Source organism: Tachysurus vachellii, chromosome 8, assembly GCF_030014155.1.
Source record: "Tachysurus vachellii isolate PV-2020 chromosome 8, HZAU_Pvac_v1, whole genome shotgun sequence".
NCBI classification, from domain to species: domain Eukaryota; kingdom Metazoa; phylum Chordata; class Actinopteri; order Siluriformes; family Bagridae; genus Tachysurus; species Tachysurus vachellii.
In genome coordinates this window covers 24,123,953-24,151,068 of record NC_083467.1, presented here as the reverse complement: position 1 = coordinate 24,151,068, position 27,116 = coordinate 24,123,953, and the positions used below count along the sequence as shown (strand labels likewise).

The 27,116-nt window shown below is 39.9% G+C and overlaps 1 protein-coding gene across 7 annotated transcripts in view; it reads left to right on the top strand.

The window, feature by feature from the left end:
• itprid2 (ITPR interacting domain containing 2) overlaps window positions 1-27,116 on the top strand; it is an 83,753-nt gene that overhangs the window by 32,801 nt on the left and 23,836 nt on the right. For 5 of the 7 annotated variants that reach the window (XM_060877022.1, XM_060877023.1, XM_060877018.1 and 2 more), the window contains exons 2-5: window positions 10,874-11,068; window positions 15,943-15,985; window positions 19,791-19,840; window positions 25,931-25,984. In XM_060877022.1, coding sequence (XP_060733005.1) covers window positions 10,909-11,068; window positions 15,943-15,985; window positions 19,791-19,840; window positions 25,931-25,984 — 307 coding nt within the window. In that variant the 5' untranslated portion in view covers window positions 10,874-10,908. Of the gene's footprint in view, window positions 1-5,789; window positions 5,930-10,873; window positions 11,069-15,942; window positions 15,986-18,048; window positions 18,568-19,790; window positions 19,841-25,930; window positions 25,985-27,116 lie in introns of those variants that run through there. The other 2 variants (XM_060877020.1, XM_060877024.1) reach the window with 2 other exon arrangements.

Here is a 27,116-nt window from a genome sequence, read left to right as displayed (position 1 = left end):
TTTACACTGGATTTCAGCCGCATGAAGTGTATTTAAAGATTTTGAAGCACTTCGAGTCAGAAGAAGAATCACGATTCTCTGAAGCTGATCATGTAGCCTTTCAGGGAAATAGCACAGAGATCTTTCCGGACCTGCCTGATCCATCTGCCCTACCTCAGCTTGGAGTAGTCTTGTCGATTGGTGGTGCACTCTGCTAGCATAGATCTGCATGGACAGTTCGCGATCCATAGGGTTACTGAGGATAGAACCACTTGTACCCCTTTTCCACCAAAAAGAACCGGGTGCTGGTTCAGAGCTAGTGCTGGTGCTGGTTCAAAGTTGGTTCCACTGTCGAAACTTATAAGAACCGGTTTGCCTTCCCATCGGTTAGAGAGCCGTCACAGAGCCGAGTCTGACGTCACTGTATACGTGTCACGTTACACAGCAACGTTAGCGCAGCAGCGGCAAACACAAACACATCAACAACAATAGCGGATGTCGCTTTACTCTTAATGCTCATGGCTTTGTGAACCTACATCGGCATCCAAACGCGGCGAATCCAACGTGTACGTGCAGCTCCATGTAATCTGTATAAACAGAAGTTGTAATCGAGAAAGTACATAACGTTATTTTATCATTAACACAGAAAAAAGTTAGCCTTAGCATGTAGCTAACTACTATCATGTGTGCTGATAATTGATCATATTGCGGTAAAGTAAAAGTGTATTCAACATTAGTATACTTAAGGTACATTATTAAATGTGCTAACAGTAGCCCCGCCCACAGCCCCGCCCACAGCCCCTGACACAAGCGGTTTTTAAGTCTAGACCAGCAACGTTTTGGTGCTACTTAAGAACCACTTTTCCTGGTTCAGATCCGGTGCTTTGGCTGTCAAAAAAGAAAGAACTGTTTCTAAATTAGGCTCCGAACCAGCACTCAAACTGCCTCGGTGGAAAAGGGGCATTGGAGACTCTCACACCGCCTTGAGTCAGCTTTGTTCTTGGGTCTGTTAGTTGGAACCTGTTAGTTCCTCATGAGCTCATGGTTGCTTCATTCCACTCGACTACAATCTGTTGAAAAAGGACATTATTTACATTGACATTATTTCCTGTTCAGTGTCACCCAAATGAGGATGAGGTTCACTTCTGAGTCTGGTTCCTCTCAAGGTTTCTTCCTCATATCATCTCAGGGAGTTTTTCCTCACCACCATCGCCACAGGATTGCTCATTAGATATAATGTTTCTATAATTCTGTAAAGCTGCTTTGAGACAATGTCAGTTGTTAAAAACGTTACACAACTAAATTTATTGAAAATTCTAATTGAATTGAGATTTTCATTGAAAATATACACTGTACATCTAGATCCCCCGAAGAAGCAAACAGATTTAATTTACAGATCCATAATGTCTCGTAAAAGCAAACCAGGTACAACAAAATGTTCCTTTATTATAAGCAAAGCTTGTTCAAATGATTACAAACGCTGAAGAATGAAAACCGATTAAACGTTAATGAAGCCGGATTGCGATCCGGTCCCAACAGACTTCCTCCTTCGTCCTTTCACTGCATTGGCTCTATTTTTATTTCCCCGAAGGATGACTTTTGTTTGCTCTTAGCAGCCATTAAAGATAAGACGGAGCGAAACAAAAAGCTCTGACGTATTTCGTGCTGTTTGCTGCTCAAACACAAGTTGAGACGCAGTGCTAGAGTTAGCAGGTGAGTGCGTTTGACTCAAGAAGATCAGTACTGCAACAAGACAGTGCTTTTTTTTTCCAGATATCTAAATTTTATATATATATATATATATATATATATATATATATATATATATATATATATATATATATATATATATATAAATAATTCTACTATGTAATTTGATTTACCAATAGGGTTGCAAAATTCCGGGAATTTTCAAGGCTGGACATTTTCCATGGGAATTAATGGGAATATACGGAAAAAACTGGGAATTTTTAAAAAATGCAGAGTTGTCTATAACAAGGAACTTAAATGTAGTTAAAAAAAATATTGCAGCATAATTGTGTTTAAAACAAGATTTAATGCAATTTAAGTTGAATTTGTACCCTGCATTCCTCGGGTCACTTGTACTGCACTGTTTACTGGAGGGCCATTGAGGCCAAACCCCCTGCATGTACATGCATTCTTCTATAACATGCACAGTAACACTTTATTTTAGGGTCATTTAACTTGTTGCTTATTAGCATAAATATTAATAGAATATTGGCTATTTATTAGTACTTATTAAACTCATATTAATGCCTTATTCTGCTTTACCTTATTCTACATTCTTAAATGTACCCAATACCTAAACTTCATAACTACCTTACTAACACTTAATAAGCAGTAAATTAGGAGTGTTACCACATGCAGAGATAATTTGATGACCCCCCAACACACACTCACTCCCCCTGAAAAAAACAAATTCCATTACAATTAAATCAGTCAAGACGTCATTTTTAAAATTTGTATTACCTTGCCCGCATGTCTGCTTATGAACCAAACAAAATGTTTGTTTATGTGTGTATATGATATAGTTTATATAAATTTCCTTATATTTCCAAATAATTCCCATAAATTCCTGTAAACTCCCGTAAATTTCCATAAATTCCCGTAAAGTTTCCAATTTGGAATATTTCCAAAATTCCCCAGATTAAGTTCCCGTGGAGGGGGGCACGGTGGCTTAGTGGTTAGCACGTTCGCCTCACTCCAGGGTTGGGGTTCGATTCCCGCCTCCACCTTGTGTGTGTGGAGTTTGCATGTTCTCCCCGTGCCTCGGGGGTTTCCTCCGGGTACTCCGGTTTCCTCCCCCAGTCCAAAGACATGCATGGTAGGTTGATTGGCATCTCTGGAAAATTGTCCCTAGTGTGTGATTGCGTGAGTGAATGAGAGTGTGTGCGTGTGCCCTGTGATGGGTTGGCACTCCGTCCAGGGTGTATCCTGCCTTGATGCCCGATGACGCCTGAGATAGGCACAGGCTCCCCGTGACCCGAGGTAGTTCGGATAAGCGGTAGAAGATGAATGAATGAATGAAGTTCCCGTGGAAAGTTTCCCGGAAATTTACAACCCTATTTACAAATAAGCAATATTTGGCCAATTTTCAATTAGCTAAGATGTTTGGTGCCTGGGTTCCTGGGACAAGCTGATTTCAAACCCATGCTTTTTGTGCATCTTTTTTTGTTGTAGCATTCTGAGGAACCATTAGGATTTATAACGTATAAAAGAAAGAAAACTTTAAAACCAGAATTGTCAAAACCAAAACACACAAGAATTCTTAAACGCAATCAGTGTGTATCAGAAATCTTAGCTTCTTGCACTGGTTTCAGTCTCAGATTCATAATGATGTCATCTCTAGACGGAAGTGCTAACGCTTACAGATAGAGCAGCAGAAATGCCCAGACTGGAGTATGAACTGAACAAACCTGTACGACTTAACACACAAACACACACAGACACACACACAAGAATACACAACACGTATCTGTACCTCACGGGTTGTTACACTACAGGCTGATTGTTTTAGGGAAACAGAAGCTTTAATTGTTGGTAGGTTTGTGCTTCGTACTGATACCGTGCACCTCAAAGCTATTAACTAAAGCATATGCTTCCGTTTCCCATCACATGCTGCATGCCAAAACGTTGCACGAGATAAGAGTGCCGCTCGAATGGCTTTTCACTTTAATGCAGGCTAATTAGCATGCAGGAAGAAAGAGATGTTCAGGAATCAGGAAACATGGACTAAACTAGACAAAATAAAGCACCTCGCAGAGTCATTCTGTAAACATCAAACACACACCAAAAATAAATAAACAAACAAACAAATCCGACTAGATTTAAATATCTTTCACAATAAAATGCTCATAACTTATAACCAAAATTTTCTACACTTGCTTTTATTTGTTTTTATTATTAATCATGAATACATGATATTCTATATGCCGATAACGGTGGTACAAGGGGGGCCACGCTGGCTTAGTGGTTAGCACGTTCACCTCACACCTCCAGGGTTGGGGGTTCGATTCCCGCCTCCGCCTTGTGTGTGTGGAGTTTGCATGTTCTCCCCGTGCCTCGGGGGTTTCCAACGTGTACTCCAGTTTCCTCCCCCGGTCCAAAGACATGCATGGTAGGTTGATTGGCATCTCTGGAAAATTGTCTGTAGTGTGTGTGTGTGTGAGTGAATGAGAGTGTGTGTGTGCCCTGTGATGGGTTGGCACTCCGTCCAGGGTGTATCCTGCCTTGATGCCCGATGACGCCCGAGATAGGCACAGGCTCCCCGTGACCCGAGGTAGTTCGGATAAGCGGTACAAAATGAATGAATGAATGAAGGGTGGTACACTCGGTGTAACCAATCATTTTTCACTTAGGGGTGTACTCACTTTTGTGGCCAGCGGTTTAGACATTATTGGGTGTGTGTTGAGTTATTTTGAGGGGACAGCAAATTTACACTGTAATACAAGCTGTACACTCACTACTGTCACTAGGTGTCATTTCTTCAGTGTTGTCACATGAAAAGATATAATAATTAGTTATAAATATATTAATAAATATTTACAGGTGTACACACTGCTGTGAGATACGTATATATAAATATATAAGACGACTTTGTGATGTACAGTATGGCTGACTTATGGAGAATCGTGATGCTCATCATGTCGCTCGCTCCTGTCGATTCGCTATTTGAAATGATGCAGCAGGATTTGAGCTTATGTAAACAAACGCTACCCTTATCCGTGTGCCATCTGTCCTGCTTCACCTCCACATGCCTTGTGTCTTTCCAGCGTGCTCTTCATCAGCCGGTTTCTGTTTACTGAGCACTTCACTTCCTGCTTATTTATGAAAATCACTCCAAAAATAGCCGCAGCCTAAGAATAGGCGCTCTCTCTGATCTCTGCGAGATTGTAACAGTCAAGTGATAAACACGTCCCGCTTGATCGCATGTGTCCAGTCCCTCAAGAAAAATGAGTGACCGTCCAAAAACAGGAAATGACACGGCACCCGAGAGTAATCTTTCAACTAAACAGACATTTCCTGTCGTACTCCTTCTCCCCCATCTCTCTCTCTCTCTCTCTCTCTCTCTTACTCTCTGATGTCTCTCTCTCACTCTTTCTCTCTCTCTTTATCCCTCTCTGTGTTTATATGTGTCTCTCTCTCTCTCTCTTTCTCTCTTTGTGTTTCTATCTCTCTATCCAAGTCTCTCTCTCTCTCGCTCGCTCGCTCTCTCTCGCTCTCTCTCTCTCTCTCTCGCGCTCTCTCTCGCTCTCTCTCTCTCTCTCTCTCTCTCTCTCTCTCTCTCTCTCTCTCTCTCTCTCTCTCTCTCTCTCTCTTACTCTCTGATGTCTCTCTCTCACTCTTTCTCTCTCTCTTTATCCCTCTCTGTGTTTATATGTGTCTCTCTCTCTCTCTCTCTTTGTGTTTCTATCTCTCTATCCAAGTCTCTCTCTCTCTCTCTCTCTCTCTCTCTCTCTCTCTCTCTCTCTCTCTCTCTCTCTCTCTCTCTCTCTCTCTCTGATGTCTCTCTCTCACTCTTTCTCTCTCTCTTTATCCCTCTCTGTGTTTATATGTGTATCTCTCTCTCTCTCTTTGTGTTTCTATCTCTCTATCCAAGTCTCTCTCTCTCTCCCTCTCGTGCTCTTTCTGATGTGTTTCTCTCTCTGTGTCTGTCTATCTAAAACTCTTGCTCTCACTCTCTCTGATGTCTTCCTATGTGTATCTCTCTTTTTCAGAGTCTCTCTCTCTTTTTTTTTTTCTCTCTCTCGCGCTACATCTATGTGTGTATTTCTCTCTCTCTCTTTCTCGCCACATCTATGTGTGTATTTCTCTCTCTCTCTTTTACTCTCTCACTCTGTCTCGCTCTCGCGCTCTAATGTTATTTTGAACCGGAGGGTCATGTTGTTCACGCTTCTTCAGGCGTGTTCTCTTTCTGCACACATCTGCGGTGAGTCTCTTTTTGTTACCATTGAGTTTAATATCTGTTCTGTTCTCCTGAAAACTTCACTCCAAACCAGGACCAGCAGCTTGCTGGAGTTTTATGCTGTAATGTCCCGAAACAAAAAAGTTGCATGTTTATTGTTTTTAGCATTGTGTTAATCGACAAAACACATGACTAGAACTGTATAGAAATGCTCCAGTTCATGGAAGTCACTATAAACAACTTTGTGCAGTTCTGAAATCAATTTATTCTCATTTTTAACCTCTTCTTTTGTACATCATCGAGTTAGTTGGAGATTTTCACAGCAGTGCAGTGGTATAATAAAACGATTACTGATTACATTCTCAAAAAGGTTTTTGGCTTTTCTTCAAGCAATTGCATAAACTACGATCTTAGTGAGCTTACAAAAAGGCTTTATTTTAAATCCTCTTCACTTTAAATCTAACGAAGCAATCTACATCATTGACTGGAAAGATTTTTATTCTTAAATATTGTGAATTGAGGAAAAAAATGGTGACCGTGCTCCTAAACCTCTCATTAGGAGTCTCGTTAGGATCTGAAGGCAATCACTTCCACAGAAATTTAGCTCTCCTTCTCTAATTACTATTCTGTACAGCTTTGTTTGGTCTGTAGCAGAACTAGCGATTAAAATGTAATACAATATAAAAAGCTCCAGATGTTCAATACCACTTTACTCGAGGAGTGTACTTATTAATGCTGGAGTCTGTTTGCCTTCAGAATCCAAATTAGGACTCGTGCAAACCGAATATTTAACTTCTGTAGATGGTTTGATGCTTTACTGTATGTGATCGACCGCAGAACTTTTTTTCCTCCAGCTCTCAGACACATGCGAGATTGTCTTGTTCACTCGACTTGTTTTAATCAAGTTTCTTCAAAAAGCCACAAAAGATTGTTTTTTGATGCTGGAACCTAATGCCTAAAAAGCCCAAGAGTCAGCCAATCAGAATGCCTAGAAAGCGCAAGAATCTGGCAGCCAATCAGATTGAAGCGTAAGCCTACCATTCTGAAGGTTTTGGCCAGAAAAGAGTACAAAAGATTTCATTACTATTAGCACATGAAATGATTTCTATCGCTGTTAATTAAAAGGTGTAGACATTTAAATAACATGCAGTTTTATCGAATATCGATCTCATCGATCTCAGTTTTATAGAATATCGATCTCAGTGACGTGTCGACGTTGGGAAAGTTGTACTTTGCAAAAAATATAGAGTGACGCAATAGACAGTATAGCGCACTGATCCGTGACAAAGAGCGCACACTCATTTCCTTCATATTGTAGTACATGATGCACTGATGAGACACACACTTCTGAATTTTATATACAAACGCCAAATCTTCCTTCAGAACGGTTCGTTTTAGCTACAAGAGAACTGACACGCACTGGTGACCTCGTAATGCAGTGACTGGAGACTTGCAGAGATAAAAATCACTGGATGTGTAACTTCATGCATGTAGCTTCAAATATCGAAGGAAAAATTTGTTTTACATAAATAAATATATATATATATATATATATGATCCTGTAATGGTAAAGAAACTGCTATTCTTTAGTTAATATTAATTAATAATATGGTTACACTTTATTGTATTTGTATTGTAAATACTCAGTATTAAGTAAGACATGTTTTTAGCTGGAAATGTCTTTTTTTTTTTCATTAATTAAATAATTTTTTTAAGCCTTTCAGTTTTTTAAAAAAAAAGGTTATTTTCAAAAAAATATCAGGATACGGAATAAGCCTCCATGTCGGATGATGCTTAAGCATTAATTATTATAATTAGAATGATAATAGTGTACTACAATTCATTATTTTAATTCTAGTAGCCCATCAGTTATATTGATATATGCACATAATCATTTCTTGTAGATTTGCAACGATTACAGCACAATTTTTAGATCTTATTTCGTATCAGTAATAAATTCTTTTTTGTTCTACTTTAACACTGTAGTTTCTGGTATGATTATTGATATAAATTACACTTGAAGTCCTGAAACTGATCAAATTAAACTAGTGACATGCTGACATTTAAAAAAAAAAAAAACTCATTTGAAAAGTTTTACTCCGGTTCATGTTCTGTGTCTCAAACCTACGAGGTTGTGTTGTGGCACGCCAGAACGCGGGGGTGTCTCTGAAGCGTTTGTGACTAACTGATCAGTTTCAACTGGTTTGGTTTTGTATCTGTGTCTCATTGCGGTTAGACTGCTGTCAGAGTTAAACGACGAAGCCCTGCTCTTATTGCTAAACAAGCGTGATTCACGATGCCACATTTCTCAGTGTCACTTTCATTATTAACGTAACGAAAGAACAGAGAACAGCATGAGGAAAAGGAGGAGTGCGCAGTTACTTAATACGACTTGATGTAATACAAATAGATCTGTTTTATGGCTGTTTTTTTGTCATCTGAAACAGTAGAAAATACGGTTTAAAAGTCTAGATGCGTTGCAGACTTGGAAATCTCTAAAATATGGCTTTCTTTTTCATAATATTATGCTCAAACTTCATCACGCTCAACTAGTCCTACCATCTCCCGGGGTAAGATGTGTGTATACTTTAAAGACTCTTTTCTGTTCTGGCACCGAGGTGGTGGAATGAACTTCCCCTAGATGTCCGATGACCTACAGTACAGATGAGTCACTGACCTACAGTACAGTAGTTCATCCTGAAACACTTAAACTAGCACTTATTTTCCTTGTTTGTTTTATGCGTATATTTATATATAAAAACAACTTGAACGGTGTTTTAGGTTGATGGTATCCTGTAGTCTGTAACCTATTGAACCGGCGTTAACGTATTCATCGATCGAGCACTTTTTGTACATCACTCTTGATAAGAGCGTCTGCCAAATGCAGTAAACGTAATCCTCTATTTCCCAGAGGCCAAAAATGGAGTTTGCGCCCGTTTTGTTGTCCATATTCACCGGTGATGGTCTTTGTTGAACGGCGAGTGGCAAGGCAAAGATCCTTTTAAACAACAGTATCTTTATTAAGAGACATGCAGGAGTTCAACATGCAATATACAAACTTTTACACCGCAGCATCAACCCGCGCATGCGTATAAGCAAGCTTTAGGATCTTAAGCCCTATTCGGACGGGATCAGTTTTACGTGGGGACGTGGGGTTAAAGTAATTATTACCAGAGCTTCTCGGTGATTTTAGTCCCGTCCGAATGTGTCATCTCGGTAATCATTACGGACAATGTCAGTAAAGATTACGGCGACTTTTACCTTCTGTAAAAAGGTCCGGAAAAATTACCTCAGGTAATACTAATCCTGTCCGAATAGACCCGCTGTAAATATCTATGGTAAAATTCAGTCATTTCCTGTTTAAAAGTAGTTTTTGGCACGTTTTGCAAGCACGGAGGCGCCATGTTGTCTGTTTGCGCACGTGATAACAGGAAGCAACGTCATACACACAGGACGACAAGGAAGTTACTGTGGTGAGTAAAGCGAGTTACCCCTCCCACTTCTGCTAGTTTTACTGAGATGTCTTGTCCTGTGCGAATTGGCCAATTAATATTACAGACGTCCTGAGGTAAAATTGCATTACTCCACGTCCCCACGTAAAACTAATCCCGTCCGAATAGGGCTTTTGTCATGTCCCACTCCACAATGGTAAACAATAACTCGTATAAAAGTAGACCCACCAGTTGTATGTAATGTAACACCAATGTACCGGTAAAAAGAGTTAACTGTTTTCACTGTTTTATTTTTTCACTGAGTGATTAATGAGTTATGTTAAGAACGTGATAACTACAGTAGGAAATGTTAAGAACGTGTCCCGTAGTGAAACTAGGACAACGACGAGGAAATAACTCTTAGCTAGCCAGGAATTTGATATAGTACACAGTTAAATGGCATTTGGGTGAATTTAGATTTGAGTGTTTTAAATTTGGGGAATCAAAGTATGTTTTAAGAACAAAAATAACCCACAAATGTGGCCAAAGCTTAACATTTGCTATATTTTGTTATTGAATCTAACAGATTTTCCCCCACGTTAAGGGACGATTAACGTTTAATACAAAAGAGAACAAGGAGGACGAGGACTAACGTACACGATAAACTCAATTAAAAACTCAATTTCCTTTGAATTCATTAGTATTCGGTTTTGCATTCCGGCTTTTGAATGTTGCAGACAAAGCGACTTTTACCTTTAGTGAGATTTGCCACAAATTTGCCAAACAAATTCAGCTGCTTTGACTACGACTTCCTTCACGTGGCAGCTTGAATTTCAAAATGTTCGTATTTCAGAATTGTTTGTATCAGTCTTCCGAAAATTGATTACACATTATTACGGTTTAAAAAAAATCAATCAATCAAAAGAAAACCAGTACGTGTATATACGGTTGCCAGGTATGTAGTATTTCCATCGCACTATAGGGATAAGTTTAAAAATTCAGCCATGTATCTGACCTGAGTATTTATTTATTTATTTTTGAATTCTAATAAATTGACCTTATTTATTTATTTATTTATTTATTTATTTATTTTTGAATTCTAACAAACTAACATTGACACATGCAAATACCTGGCAACTCAGAAAGGTTGCCAGGTTTCTGCCAGAGGTTGAGAAATGGAGGAAGAAGAGTGAGAAACTAGGCTGTGTGTTTGTCACTTTATTGGTTGATGGCTTACAGCCACTTCCTGTTTCTCAATGGCAGCTAAAGGGACGTATAGAGGTGATGTGTATATACTGGGAGAGTGTATATACATGTACATGTACGATGTTGTCAGAGCATTACAGGAAAGAGAGGAGCTGTTATTAATCAACATATTACTCAGACAACTAAATCTCCACATTAAAACATGGAGATGATGGAATAGAAATAAGTTCATACAAATATTAAGTATGTAATTAAATGCTCGGGGTGTGTCTGTGTTTGAGCGGATTACTCAGTGTCTGTGTCTTTTCTGTCTGTCTGTCTCCTCATACAGGTGATTATTCTCCCTCTGTAGTGTCCTAGCAGGACATGGAGGAGTGTGAGTTGCCCCCGGCAGGCAGGGATCACCCCTGGAAAACTGCCACAATGAGAAGGCTGGCATGGGCACAGAGTCGAGAGTCCTGGCAGGCCCCAGAATCAGAAGAACCTCTTAATAACAACAACAAACCTGAAGAAACCTCTGAGACAGGTCTGTCTGTCTGTCTGTCTGTCTCACTCTTTTGGTCATAATTTTATGTTTCTTTGTCCATCTCTATATCTGTCTCTTCTTTCAGTCTGTCTCTCATGCTCTTTCTCTCTCTCTCTCTCTCTCTCTCTCTCTCTCTCTCTCTCTCTCTCTCTCTCTCATGCTCTTTCTCTCTCTCTGTGCACATGCGTGGCAGAAGAGCGAGTGTGGCATTTACAGCACGAGAGCGGTTGGCATCTTGGCAATTTTTTTTGCCATTAAGTGCAACTTTTTTATGTTTAACACCTCAGAATAATTATTGTGTGAGTGTGTGCTGGTGCGGGTGTGCGTGTCGGAGAAGCATGGCGATGGCGGATCCGTACTAGCTAAGTGAAAGTTTGACTCACCGGCACGGTGTGAGGGTGGTGTGCGTGGTATGAGGAATGTGTTTTAGCGGTCGGTAATGTTGTGGGCCACGAAAATATCGTCTCTGAACTTTAAATAAGACAAAGAAGACGGTATGTGTCGGCCCACGCCATAGATAGTACACTCTCTCTGGCAAGTTCTTCTTCAGTTTAGAGCAAAAGAATAGACAGGAAAGATACATATGCTGTGCGAACAGAATCAGGGGATTAAGCTTCTACAGTGATGCCTCGAGATACGAGTTTAATTCGTTCCGTGACTTTGCTCGTATCTTAAATTGCTCGTATCTCAAAGCAATTTTCCCCATTTAAATGAATTGAAATCCCATTAATCCGTTCCAGCTCGCAAAATTCCACTCCAGTTGTTTTGTTTATGTATACCTGCATTTATAAATGACAAATATTGTATAAAAACATACAGTAATAAAAAAGAATGTTAAAAAAATAAACTGGTTTTACTTTACGGAAGATGCGCACGGAGGTTGAGGGAGGAGTAAACAGACGGAGGAGTAAACAGGCGGAGGAGTAAACAGACGGAGGAGTTAGGAGGAATTACACTTTCACTTTCGTTCACTTACTCGCTACTGTACACTCTTAATGCTACTTTACACTTAAATGGAACTTAACTGAAATTCTCTTAACTTAACTGAACTTAGTTGCTACAATTTCTGTTTGCTTTACATTCATTTTGCTTAATTTTCTTCATCACTTTTCTCTTCACTTGTTTTTGCCTTTTTTGTCACTCTTTTCTTACTAACATCTGCCGGTCGTTTTAATAAAAACCTGTCCAGTCGGCATATCAGATGCGGTGTAGTCGCACAAGTTAAATTTTTTAACGGAACCAACGCTTAAAACGGATCCGCAGATGGTCGGCACCTCACGCAGCACCTTTGTGACTCTCCGTAGGAAATGAATGACTTCCTGTTTATCGGCTGTCATTTGTCGTGTCTCATGCCCCCTTTTCCACCAAAAAGAACCGGGTGCTGGTTCAAAGCTAGTGCTGGTGCTGGGTCAAAGTTGGTTCCACTGGCGAAACTTATAAGAACCGGTTTGCCTTTCCATCGGTTAGAGAGCCGTCACAGAGCCGAGTCTGACGTCACTGTATACGTGTCACGTTACACAGCAACGTTAGTGCAGCAGCGGCAAACACAAACACATCAACAACAATGGCGGATGTTGCTTTACTGTTAATGCTCATGGCTTTGTGAACCTACATTAGCATCCAAACGCGGGGACTCCAACGTGTACGTGCAGCTCCATGTAATCTGTATAAACAGAGGTTGTAATTGAGAAAGTACATAACGTTATTTTATCATTAACACAGAAAAAAGTTAGCCTTAGCATGTAGCTAACTACTATCATGTGTGCTGATAATTGATCATATTGCGGTAAAGTAAAAGTGTATTCAACATTAGTATACTTAAGGTACATTATTAAATGCGCTAACAGTAGCCCCGCCCACAGCTCCTGACGCAAGCGGTTCTTAAGTCTAGACCAGCAACGTTTTGGTGCTACTTAAGAACCACTTTTCATAGTTCAGAACCGGTGCTTTGGCTGTTGAAAAAGAAAGAACTGGTTCTAAATTAGGCTCTGGCTCCGAACCAGCACTCAAACTGCTTCGGTGGAAAAGGGGTATGATAGGTCTATATTCGATATCTTCAGGCTATTCGACGTCTCCAGGGTATTGGGCTTAAAGACTGGTCTGATTTTTCTAGATCAGGAAAAGGCATTTCACAGGGTTGAGCATGAATATTTGTGGAAGCTGCTGGAAACCGTCGGGTTCAACCCAGGTTTCATAGCCATGATCAAGGTGTTGTACAGTGAAATTGAGAGTGTACTGAAGGTTAACGGTGGTTTATGTTCCCCTTTAGAGTGTACATGGGTATAAGACAAGGCTGTTCTCTGTCAAGTATGCTGTGTAATGTTGCAATTGAATCTCTTTTACACAAACTGTGATGTCATCTTCCTGGTTTTAATATTCCACACAACAATGCTTTATGTCTCTCAGTGTAGATGACCTGGTAGCTTTGATAAACTCAGAGAAAGATGTGAATGTTTTAACTGATATTCTAAAGGACTTTCAGATTTTACTGGACAAAAAGTCAAGCCATTTTATTTGGGGAGTGCGTAGACAGGCAACCTAAACTTCCGGGAGGTTTAGTATGGAAAAGAGGTGGTTTTAAGCACTTGGGTGTCTACCTTGGGAACAGAGAGTTATTAAATAAAAATTGGGAAGGCTCTGTAGAGTAAGTGAAGAGCAGACAAAGCAGGTGGAAGCGGCTGGTCCCAAGGAAGTCCTACAGGGGGTGAACACTGGTCATAAACAACCTTGCCGCCTCATCTCTCTGGCACAAGCTGGCTTGCATGGATCTGCCACCAAACCTGATAGCAAGCATCCAGGCCCTGGTGGTGGACGACCTCAGGGATTGTCTGCGCTGGATTTCTCAGAGTGTACTCCATCTACCCAAGAAGGAAGGAGGGCAGAGGTTGGTCCAGCTAAGTAACAGAGCTGCAGCTTACCATCTCCGGTTTACCCAGGTCCTCACCGGACCAGGCACCTAGTACGGAGAGCAGCAGCCAGTGGATTACTATGCATGGTCAGAGGACTAGGGCTGGACCGGACTTTATTTTAATTTACAAGAAAATGCTGTTTTGGAGGGCACATGGACATTTCCAATGTGACCATCCCTGCACTGTCCAGGACTCTTGTCTCCTCAGGCATGGTGACACTCCGGGAGCTTGTGAACATCGCAGGAACAGATCTGTCATCTGATTTACTATCAGAACAACGAAACAGTTTCTGTGAAGGATGTACCTTTTTTAAAGCTTAAAATCGCTCCCGACCATGATGAGTGTCCAGGCCCCCTCCTGGAGTGCAGGGGTGAAGGGGAGATGGACTTTGGGACCGTGTCAGTGAAGCTGCTCTACAAAATAAAAGCATGAATAATTTGCACGTTTCAATCACTGTGGTGTGAGAATTCTCTAATTAGCTAAACTAATTATTAGTGTTATTTTTAGCCTAAGCTACTGACATTATTAGAATATTTGTATTTGTTTATTTAAAGAGCTCTCTCTCTCTCTCTCTCTCTCTCTCTCTCTCTCTCTCTCTCTCTCTCTCTCTCTCTCTCTCTCTCTCTATCTATCTATCTATCTATCTATACATTACATTAAAATAAAAAAAATTCCGTACCTTATCTGCTGTGCACAGGGTTTAGTCCGCGTTATAGTGGATTGTCTTGCGCTAAATTTCTGTCCTCAGACGAGCACCAGAACTAGCGGGGGTCAAGATTTTTTTTCTCTGAGCCCAGTGTTTTGAAGACATTTACCTCAGAAGACGTGTTGATTCGTTGCGACTCTTATTAAGGAGAAATATGCCGCGAAGCTCTCCCACGGAGTGAGGAAGAGGTGGACAGATTTGCGCTCAAGATATTTTCAAGACTTTAGATTGGTTAATAACTTGTAAAAATAACAGACCCACATGGGGACTGACCAATAGCATCGATATGTGAAAAAATATGAAATTGACCAAATTTGGACATACGAGGTTTCCGCCTGTGTGTGTGTGTGTGTGTATATATATATATATATATATATATATATATATATATATATATATAATATATAATATATAGACATGACATACGGCTAAGTACGGTAACCCATACTCAGAATTCGTTCTCTGCATTTAACCCATCCAAAGTGCACACACACAGCAGTGTGTGTGTGTGTGTGTGTCTATTACTCTGTGTACCTACATACTGTAAAGCACCAATGTTTTAGCAAAAAAACAAAAAAGTCTTTCCCACCTTTCCCTTTTCAGTGAGTTGACTTTTCTCTAGGCTGAATGTGATTCATGTTTGGTGATCCGTCCTTTTCAGGAGTTTCTCATTCTTCCCGAGTAACAGGTCGAAAACAGTAAATGCTGCAGCTTAAATGGTTTACAGAAGGGAAAACAATGCTTGTAGATTTTAATCTGACTTACAAATCAAGCCGGAATTTATTATTACCCAAATCGCCTTTAATGTACAATTCTTAATTCAGATTTTGCCAGATTCTGTGCTGAAGAAGGCGATCGTGACCTCGAAGCTACTAAATCTGCTATAATTAAACCCGAGAAGACGATTGGGCAGGTTGTGAGACGATTCAGTCAGGATGCTTGTGCTAAATGCTAATGCTAAACTGGTGGTTGTTGAAGCTTTGCATCACTGGTGCAAAACAAAACTATACTAAACATGTCATGGCTGAGTGACTACATTAGTGATGAACAGAAAATTGTGAACATTTCATTCATTGAATTCTTGATTTGGGTTCTTGTGACAATAAACAAATTGAGTGTGTGTGTGTGAAGCTGTTGTGTTTCGCTGTGGGAATTCGAACAGGATGCTTCCCGTGGGATTGTGGCATGTTTTGTAAACTTCCTTTACATGTGTTTTACTTTTGTTTTTCTTTTTTCTTTTTGTTTTTGTTCTCTTTTAGGTCCGATCCCTAACAACATAGCGAGCTGGCTGAGAGAATGCAGGTAGGATCCTGAACAATTACGTAACACAGTTTGGCTGCATTCAAATGTAAATGTTGTCAGTAGGATTAATGTTTGTGGTGTGACTTGAATACGGCTCGCTGGCTTGAAGCAAAGGATTCTGTCAGGACTCGGGATGGAAAAACACTCTCTGGATGCTTTTGTGCCTCTGATTTGCAGTCGGTTTCAGACGGAGATGTGAATGGCTTTGTGGTTCTTGTAAAATATCCAAGGTTTGATTTCCTGTTTGCTAAAAGAGAGCTAGCTTTCTTCTGCTGTTTGTTTGTGTGTGTGCTGGTGTACGTGTGTAGTTGTGTGTGTGTGTATATGCTTCTGGATGATGTGTGTGTGTGTGTGTGTGTGCTGGTCTGGTGTGTGTGTATGTGAATGCTGGTCTAGTTTGTGTGTGTGTGTGTGTATGCTGGGCTAGTTGTGTGTGTGTTTGTGTGTGTGTATGCTGGTCTAGTTGTGTGTGTGTATGCTGGTCTAGTTGTGTGTGTGTGTGTGTGTGTATGCTGGTCTAGTTGTGTGTGTGTGTGTGTGTGTGTATGCTGGTCTAGTTGTGTGTGTGTGTGTGCTGGTCCAGTTGTGTGTGTGTGTGTATGCTGGTCTAGTTGTGTGTGTGTATGCTGGTCTAGTTTGTGTGTGTGTGTGTGTGTGCTGGTCTAGGTGTGTGTATGCTGGTCTAATTGTGTGTGTGTGTGTGTGTGTGTGTGTGTGTGTGTGTGTGCTGGTCTAGTTTTGTGTGTGTGTGTGTGTGTGTGTGCTGGTCTAGTTTTGTGTGTGTGTGTATGCTGGTCTAGGTGTGTGTGTGTTTGTATGCTGGTGTAGTTATATGTGTGTGCTGTTGTAGTTGTGTGTGTGTTTGTGCATGTGTGTATGCTAGTCTAGTTGTGTGTGTATGCTGGTCTAGGTATGTGTGTTTGTGTGTAGGCTGGTCTAGGTGTGTGTGTTTATGCTGGTGTGGTTGTGTGTGTGTGTGTGTGTATGCTGGTCTAGTGGTGTGTGTGTGTGTGTGTGTATGCTGGTCTAGTGGTGTGTGTATGCTGGTCTAGGTATTTGTGTGTGTGTGTGTGTGTGTATACTGGTCTAGGTATTTATTTGTGTGTGTGTATGCTGTTCTAGGTATTTGTGTGTGTGTGTGTGTGTGTGTGTGTATACTGGTCTAGGTATTTGTGTGTGTATGCTGGTCTAGGGGTGTGTGTTTGTATGTTGGTGTATGTGTGTGCTGGTGTGGTTGCGTGTGTGTTTGTGTGTGTGTATGCTGGTCTAGTTGTGTGCGTGTGTGTATGCTGGTCTAGTTGTGTGCGTGTGTGTATGCTGGTCTAGTTGTGTGTGTGTGTATGCTGGTCTAGGTATTTGTGTGTGTGTATGCTGGTCTAGGTATTTGTGTATGTATGCTGGTCTCGGGGTGTGTGTGTGTGTTTGTATGCTGGTCTAGGTGTGTGTTTGTGTGTGTGCGTGTGTGTGTATGCTGGTCTAGTTGTGTGTGTGTGTGTGTGTGTGTGTGTGTGTGTGTGTGTGTGTGTTTGTGTATGCTGGTGTGTGTGTGTGTGTGCTGGTCTAGGTATGTGTGTGTGTGTATTCTGGTCTAGGTATGTGTGTGTGTGTGTGTATGCTGGTTTAGTTGTGTGTGTGTGTTTGTATGCTGGTGTAGTTGTGTGTGTGTGTGTATACTGTATGCTGGTCTAGGTATGTGTGTGTACTGTATGCTGGTTTAGTTGTGTGTGTGTTTGTATGCTGGTGTAGTTATGTATGTGTGCTGGTGTGGTTGTGTGTGCGTGTGTGTGAATGCTGGTGTAGTTGTGTGAGTGTGTGTGTGTGTGTGTGTGAGTGTGTGAGTGTGTGTGTGTGTAAGTTCTTCTTTCTCTGACATCATGTCCTCTTTATCACATCATGAGGTTCCTCAGTTATCAGTTCAAGTAAAGAAATGTTTGTCCTTTCAGTTCTCTAGCTGACACACAGTACACAGTGAAATAAACCACGAGGATCACGGTGCTCATTATTACAAACACAATCATCCACCTAGAAGTGTATAAGCTAATGTGTGTGTACAGTATGTTATGATTATTTAGTCACACTGAGGTATTGATTGTAACAAGATTTTATTCCTTTGAGCTCTCACATTTCTTTGTTACTTTCGAGCACAGTTACATAAATCTCCCTTTTCCTCATGTGACTGGGACAAACACACAGTGAGCGGAGGGGGTGATGTTTGCACGCCGGCACTCGCTCCACACTCGGTCAATAAAACTTTCCAGTGATAGCAGTGCTTCTTCCCTGTTCAGTTCAGAGAGAAACCGAGAGAAAGGAGAGGAAGAGAAAGAAAGTGAGGGAGGAAAAAAATGAAGAAATGGGACTTTTCAGGACGTCCCTAAGTTCTATCCATGTGAAGGAATTTGATCGATGTCCTGAGGTTCAGAAGTCACCGTATGAACGGAGTGGAGTTTATTTTTAGTGTTTGAGGTGTGTGTGTGTGTGTGTGTGCACGCACGCATGTACATGCATGCTGCCTGGTTTCTCACGCCGTTCGTGCATGCAGGTGTCTATATGAAAGTGGATTCTAAGAGCGAAAGCAGCATTTTGTAAGTGTTTATATCAAACAGTGCATGGTGGGTGTGTGTGTGTGTGTGTGTGCGAGAGAGATTTCCTCTTAAGTTATCCACTTAATATTACAATCTGTCTGTCATTCCTATGTAGAATGAAACACTTTATTGCGTCTTTAACAGCTTTTAAGTTTGAACAACTGTTTGTTTTTGAGCAGCTTGTGTGTGTGTGTGTGTACACAGAATAAATAAATATATATATATATATACAGAATGTTCATCAAAGCTCAGTTACAGGAGAGTTTGGAGAGACCAAAGGTCCTGTTTGTTCTGTAGAAAAGCTTCAGTGAGCTTCTGATAACTAGGTCTTCTGTATAAAAGTAATGAATTTATTTTTGTTGTATTGTACATTTCTCTTATTGTAATAATCTTATTGTCCTTTACGTATTTGCTGTTCTTAGTTTTGAGTTCTTTTGATGTGTAAAGTGCAGAACAAGTAAAGAATAACCCAGTGTGAATAAAATGTCACAATTAGTTGTCTAAATATTTTTACAGCTCACTCAAACAGTTTGACATCATATCATGTTACATTTTTCTTTTTCTGTGTGTGTCTGTCTGTGTGTGTGTCTGTCTGTGTGTGTGTCTGTCTGTGTGTGTCTGTCTGTGTGTGTCTGTCTGTGTGTGTCTGTCTGTGTGTGTCTGTCTGTCTGTGTGTCTGTCTGTCTGTGTGTCTGTCTGTCTGTGTGTGTGTCTGTCTGTGTGTGTGTCTGTCTGTGTGTGTGTGTCTGTCTGTGTGTGTGTGTCTGTCTCTGTGTGTGTCTGTCTCTGTGTGTGTGTCTGTCTCTGTGTGTGTGTCTGTCTCTGTGTGTGTGTCTGTCTCTGTGTGTGTGTCTGTCTCTGTGTGTGTCTGTCTGTGTGTGTGTCTGTCTGTGTGTGTCTGTCTGTGCGTGTGTCTGTCTCTCTGTCTGTGTGTGTGTGTCTCTGTGTGTGTGTGTGTCTCTGTGTGTGTGTGTCTCTGTGTGTGTGTGTCTCTGTGTGTGTGTGTCTCTCTGTGTGTGTGTCTCTCTGTGTGTGTGTCTCTCTGTGTGTGTGTCTCTGTCTGTGTGTGTCTCTGTCTGTGTGTGTCTCTGTCTGTGTGTGTCTCTGTCTGTGTGTGTCTGTCTGTGTGTGTCTGTCTGTCTGTGTGTGTGTCTGTCTCTGTGTGTCTGTCTGTGTGTGTCTCTGTCTGTCTGTGTGTGTCTCTGTCTGTGTGTGCACTTTAGGACTCCTTTTGGAGCTTCTCTAGATGAGCAGTCCAACAGTCCAACCAAAGGTGAGCAAGACCGTATGTCTGCTGTTTGTTTGTTTGTTTGTTTGTTTGTTTGTTTGTTTGTTTGTTTACTTACTTATTTGTTTGATTTATTTGAAGCTCTCACATTTATATTTCTTTCGATTGTTATGGTCAGGATTGGTGCAAGTTAAAATTCGTTCATTTTAAAATTAAGCATTTAGAGGGGTGTGTGCGCGCGCGTGTGTGAGCGTGTGTGTGAGCGTGTGTGTGAGCGTGTGTGTGAGCGTGTGTGTGAGCGTGTGTGTGAGCGTGTGTGTGAGCGTGAGTGTGTGTGTGCATGTGTGTGTAGCATTGTATTTTCCAGAACATTCTTTCCTCTGGTGTTTGAGCCCTGACTCCCAAATCATGGACTTTACATGGAGTCACAATATTCCAGCATGTGTTGTGTTTGTCCTTACTGTCCTTCACTGGTCCAGCCTTGGTCAGTGTTTGTCCTGTTACTGTTATTCTTCCTTGGACTGCAGTCTGTCCTATAATCCCTAGTGCCTTGACCTGTTTAGAGCTTCACATGAAATAAACCTGCTTCTGCTTCTAACTTACTTTAAAGAACAGAAGCTTAAAAATTAAGTTTCTCATGTGTGTTATTTTTTTTTATTTATATAAAGCTGGTGTGTCAGCTGTCTGATTTACATTCGACTTCAGAGAGGTTTCTTCTTCCTTCTCCTTCTTCTTCCTTCTTCTTGTTGCTCTTCTTCTTGTTCTTCTTCCTCTTCCTCCTTGTTCTTCTTCCTCTTCCTCCTTGTTCTTCTTCCTCTTCCTCCTTCTTCTTCTTCTTCTTCTTCTTCTTCTTCCTCCTTGTTCTTCTTCTTCTTCTTCTTCTTCTTCCTCCTCCTTGTTCTTCTTCTTCTTCTTCTTCTTCTTCCTCCTTGTTCTTCTTCTTCTTCCTCCTTGTTCTTCTTCTTCTTCCTCCTTGTTCTTCTTCTTCTTCCTCCTTGTGCTTGTTCTTCTTCTTCTTCCTCCTTGTGCTTGTTCTTGTTCTTCTTCTTCCTCCTTCCTCCTTCCTTCTTCCTCCTTCTTTCTTCCTTCTCCTCTCCAGTAGCAAAACACACCAGCACTTTAGGTAGATGAGGGCAAGACTATATCAAGATTCACCCCTGCATCACTGTCTCCTGATGCTGGAGCATTCGCTTTATTTTTTTTTTCTATTATTTATTTATTATTATTATTTTTTATTTGTAGGTGGGTTTCACAGAAATGTTGACTACTCAGCTGGAATGTGGAGTGATGAGTTGTCTGGCCCGTTTCAATAAACCGTAGCGTTTCACACAAAATGTCAGGGAAATCTGGACCGAGTGCCACGTATCGAATATCGTTAGGCTGGAATCGTTGCCAGTTGCCAACACACTTGAAAATAAATGGGCCTGAAATGGTGAAAGTCATGCCAGAGCTCAGTGGTCCTTATAGTTGGGAATGTGACACGTAGCCAAGGTGTCTATGATTTATTTATTTACTTCTTCTTCTTCTTCTTCTTCTTCTTCTTCTTCTTCTTCTTCGTCTTCGTCTTCATACTTTATTATTATTTCTTATAGTTTGTCTGAACAACTGAACACTTGAATTTAATGATTGTAGCATATTGTCTAGAATAAAAAACTCTTTAGACTCTAAACAATACCTGGAATATTATTATACATATTTAAATCATTAGTTTAGTTAAATTTAACTCTAAAATAATTCTCAAAATAATTATTTTTCCACCTCTGTGTGCGAACTAAAGGGGTCCGAGGCTGCAGAAAGTTATAAATCTCTGCCAAGTATTTTCGGTTAATTACTCTTCTACGTTCGTCTTTTCTCGTTAGATGTCACCACATCGAATCATCAGCTCCCACCTAACTCTGTCCTCATCATCCTCTTCTCTCACACCAGTTACATTCATGTCCTCATTTAACACATCCATATATCTCCTCTTTGTCCTTCCTCTTGTCCTCTTACCTGCAGCTCCATCTCTAACATCCTTCTACCAATATAACCATCTCCCTCCTCTGTACATGTCCAAACCATCTCAATCTATCCTCTCTGTCCTTGTCCCCAAAACAGCCAACCTGAGCTGTCCCTCTGATGTGCTCCTTCCTAATCCTGTCCATCCTCGTCACTCCTAAAGAGAACCTCAACATCCTCATCTCTGCTACCTCCATCTCTGCCTCATGTCTTTTCCTCACTGCTACAGTCTCTTACCCACACAGTATAGCTGGACTCACTACTGTTTTCTACACCTTTCCTTTGATTCTTACGCTCATTTGTCACACAACACTACTGACACTTTCCTCCACCCGCTCCAACACGCCTGCACTCACTCTTCATCCCTTTTCCACACTCGCCGTCACACTGGACGATTGACCCAAATACTTACACTCGACCTCAGTCCCCTGTAACCTCACTGTTCTACTTCTCTCCCTCTCGTTCAAACACGTGCATCCTGTCTTACTACGACTGACATTTATTCCTCTTCTTTCCAGAGCAGACCTCCACCTTTCCGGTTGTTCCTTCACCTGCTCTGTACTTTCACGACAGATCACAATGTCATCCACAGACATCATTGTCCATTTTCCAAGTATTTCTGGTTAAAAGAGGAATATTTTGGTGGAAATTAAATATTTAATCTGAGCCAAACCGTTGAAGTGGTATTGGGGCGTCTCCAAGTTTGTTGCACCTAAAGATGTGGAAAATAAGTTCCTCAGCAGCAGAAAAGCTCATGTATTAGGCTTATTATATAAATGTGTTCAGTAATATTCTAGTTCTTCTCATGAAGCTCTTTATTCCTGAATGTTCCACACACAGAACCCAGTAATTATCAGCCTACTTGTTTGTGAGTTATTGAGGTTTGGATTAAACCCAAATTCAATTCAAGTGACCAGTCAATCTTTTTCTCGCTCTCTCTCTCGCGCTCTCTCGCGCTCTCTCTCTCTCTCTCTCTCTCTCTCTCTCTCTCTCTCTCTCTCTCTCTCTCTCTTCTTTCTTTCCTTCTTTCTTTCTCTTGCTCTCTCTTTTTCTTTCTTTCTTTCTTTCTCTCTCTCTCTCCTTTCTTTCTTTCTTTCTTTCTTTCTTTCTTTCTCTTGTTCTCTCTTTTTCTTTTTCTCTCTCTTTCTTTCTTTTTTCTTTCTTTCTCTCTCTCTCTTTCTTTCTTTCTCTTGCTCTTTTTCTCCCCTCTCTCTCGCTCTCGCTCTCTCTCTCTCTCTCTCTCTCTCTCTCTCTCTTTTTCTCTCTCTCTCCTTTCTTTCTTTCTTTCTTTCTTTCTTTCTCTTGTTCTCTCTTTTTCTTTTTCTCTCTCTCTCTTTCTTTCTCTCTTTCTTTTTTCTTTCTTTCTCTCTCTTTCTTTCTTTCTCTTGCTCTTCCCCCCCCCTCTCTCTCTCATGTTGGCAGTGTTGTTAGAAAGCCATTCATCGTCTTCGTCGATCATAATACCGTAGATGAGAAAATAAAATCCTATGAACCCCTCGTTCTGATAGAGCAACTTTAAAGAACTTTTTAAAGTCCCTTTGTGATATTTTTATTTAAGCATCTAAAATACTACCAAACAACAGGCAAAGAAATAATACAGAATTCTCTTTGCTAAAGATGTAAAGTACATCTGTTGGTTGTAAAGTAAACCAACAACATTCATCATACTGGGATTCAAAACGTATCCTTCAGCATATTAAATATACTGATGTGATTATAGTTTCTGGAAACGAAAATCTAATCAGAAAACGATTGAAATCCTTGCTGAAATATTTGGATATCGACATGTAGGGACGTGTGTGTGTGTGTGTGTGTGTGTGTGTGTGTGTGTGTGTGCACGAGCAGTTGTGGTTAATAAACCTCTAAACGAGAAAAAGGAGTGTCTGAAACAGATAGCAGCACGTTGGCCGCAAGATTAAAGAAACAATTTGGTTCAAACACGCTGAACCCGTTCTTTACACTTTAGAGGGGTTTATGGTCTGCAGTCAGCAATGAAAAGATCTTTGACACAGCAATATTAAACGCTTACTGTTAATTATTGTGTATTTATTGTTGGAATGTCTGTGTTCACTCTCAGAAGCAGCCTGAGCCGCTGCCTCTGCTGATATCAGGGAAGAACCAGAGACGGTGATTGAATAGCAAAATATTTACAGATGACAGACTTAATAGTCAGTGTTATCTATCGATAAACAGAGATGTCAGCAGGAACAGACATGGTGGTTAACATGTTTACTGGTGGTTTGGCGTGTCACGGAGTGTCTGTGATATCAACAGTTTGTATGCAGACTTTTGGCCATATAGCGTAGCGTAGCCATACGAACATCTTCTGCTGTATCTAACGGGGCAAGGACTACAAAAATATCCATCTGATAAAACCTTACGGGTTTTCCTTTAGTTTGCGGGTCTTCATTACAGAGAGATTAGGAGAGTTCTTTGGATGTTTGCTTGAGTAGACTTTTGAACGGCATTTAACTAGAATGCTCATAAGATTCGCGGAGTTTTTTGTTTTTTTTAGACAACAATAGAAAATGCTAATGTAAAAATGACAAAAATCTTACAACATTTTAAAATAAACCTTATCCAGATTTTGGCTCTTAGCAAGGCCAGGGTTAGTTTAACTTCAAACCCTACAGAGCTCTGTATCATGTAAGCAGGGGTGCCAGGTTCCACATATAACAGACATGCATTGCAGGTGTATATATTCTTAGAAATGTGCACCATTATTAGATTTTGCCACTATATACGTATAGTATGTACAACCTGTACCGTTTATGTCTGATCACGATCGTGTCATAATCAACGGCGTATGGGAACGAAAGGGTGTGTTTGTGTGTGGGTGTATGTTTGTTGAAAGATGGCAGTTCACAGAGTTTGTGTGTTAAAAGGTAAACTTGCCAATCCCTTGTTCTGAACAAGGAAGTTTGTGGGTGAGGTTTATGATGGACTCTATATTATTGGTAGGTTTTTATCATGATGTCGCCAGGAAAAAACCTGACCGTGGTGAATCTACTGTGTACAGCACTATCACAGAGGTTAATCAGTGGGAAGGTGGGAAGGAAAGATGGATGGAAGGATGAAAGGAAGAAAGTCAGGATGGATGGATGGTAGCCTATTTATGTCCTATTAATAGTCCTAGTTTGGCTTTGGCACAATTTCAGCCATTACTGATTAACAAAACAATATCCATGTGTTCAGTGACCATTAAACATGACAGACTTTCTTAACTTTTATTAGTTTTGGTCTCCTTTTAATTTAGGTGTATTTTTATGTTTTTAATGATTTTATAATGTGTATGAGGAATAAACCACTCAGGGTCATGCTGATATAGCAAAATAATTAACAACATTGCAGTGACACGCAAAGCTGATCCACATCCCAAAGGGTTTTATACTGAAACCCTTACTGAAGAATAAGTATCACCTTACTAAACCTTTCTTTCTTTCTTTCTTTCTTTGCTGATTTCGTGTTGATTTGTTTGCTTTTTTTTGTGTGTGTGTGGTCATCAACCTGCAATGGCATGAAAATTTCTTATTTTATACTTAAAAAAACATCAGATAAATGTAAAAATACACATACAAGTTATAACTGTTTATTTTGGATTGTATATAGGTTGCTTAAAGGTAATGTATATATTTAAACTGGGGTGTGTGTGTGTGTATGTGTGTATATATATATATATATATATATATATATATATATATATATATATATATATATATATATATATATATATATATATATATATATATGTGTGTGTTATATATATATATATATATATATATATATATATATATATATATATATATATATATATATATATATATATATATAATATAATTTTTTTTTAGCTAGCATTACAGCAACTATCTGTGAAAAGTTGCTTTCTGCTCCACCACTCCTTGTGAACTTTGGAGCCAAAACCTACACACACATAAACCACCACCACCTTGTGGTCAATAAGCTTGCTCTGCAGATAAGCTAGTGACGGTCCATGCTGATTCATGATTTAGTCTGTGTGGGGGTTGAAGGAAACATGGTTTTAAGAAATGGAGAAGAGTTCTTCACCTCGGGTTAGTGTTTTCTTTAGTGTTTAGCAATGGCTGAGTGTGAGGACTTTCTTCTGCCTTTGCTTTGTAGGACCACAGAGGAATGGCTGTAGCTTTGAAGATGACCTGTCCTTGGGTGCTGAAGGTATGTGTTTATATATAAATACTGAAAATACCAAAGACATTCTTGTTTGTGACAAAGTTCTTGTAACATGTTCGTAAAGGAAAATGAGAACTTTTTTTTTATTTATTTTATTTTACAAAGCATTGACTGAATGTTTTGTTACTGGAGGTTCATGAAAATTTTAAAAAGAAAAGGGTAAAAAACAGCCAGTTTGTTTAATAATCTTAATTGTTTTTATAATGCAAGTATACAATGCATTTAGAGTAATAAAATCAAATCTTTAAATATATCCTTAAATATAAAAGGGACCAAAAAAGTTCAATAAAAGCTGAAGAAATAAATAATATGTATTTAAGTGATGGAATATCAGGGATTTTAACAGCGGGTGAATTCAACATAACTGGAGAACCAAAGCCAGCGACACCACGTTTTATGGGTCCAAGCACCCGGTGTTGTAATCGTATGATTTTTGTTAGGATTCTTCTGCTTCTTCAAGGCAGGAAACAATTTTATGGCTAGAATTCTGCATACTACTAAGTCAAACATTTTTAATGTTTTGGTCAATAAAACCCATCACATAAGCTGTCATGACAAAATTCTTTCCCCTATAGATTTTTTAACATAAAAAAAAAAGTTCAGAGAAATGTTTTTCAGTAAACCTTTTCAATACTGTATATCCAACTGGTTTTTTTTGTTTGGTTTGACAACTATGGCAAACCAAAAATATTTATAACAGGATAAGTGTGTCCACCAAAGGATTTGGAGAGGAGGTGGGGCTTAACACCTCCTCATTTAAATAAATAGTGTAAAATATAATTCAGATTGACAGTCTGCTTCTACTTTAATTCATCTGCAAAGTTTTACATTTTAGATTTAACATATGAATGCTTTGACGGTAAGACGTGTCCGACTTCTTGTAACCAAATACAGATACAAGTTATGACAGTTTGACTTAAGTCATTTTTTTATCTTACAATGGATGATAGTGATACCACAAAATTGAAATAATATTAAAAATTTCATGCGGCAGGCAATTGTCACAGCGTACGTGTTACGATAAGTCGGGCTCCCGTCTTGCCACCTCATGAGATGCCTTGCCTCAGTCTCGCTAATAATCAAAAGCGTGCAATTGTTTTTTTTTTTTTGTTGCTCC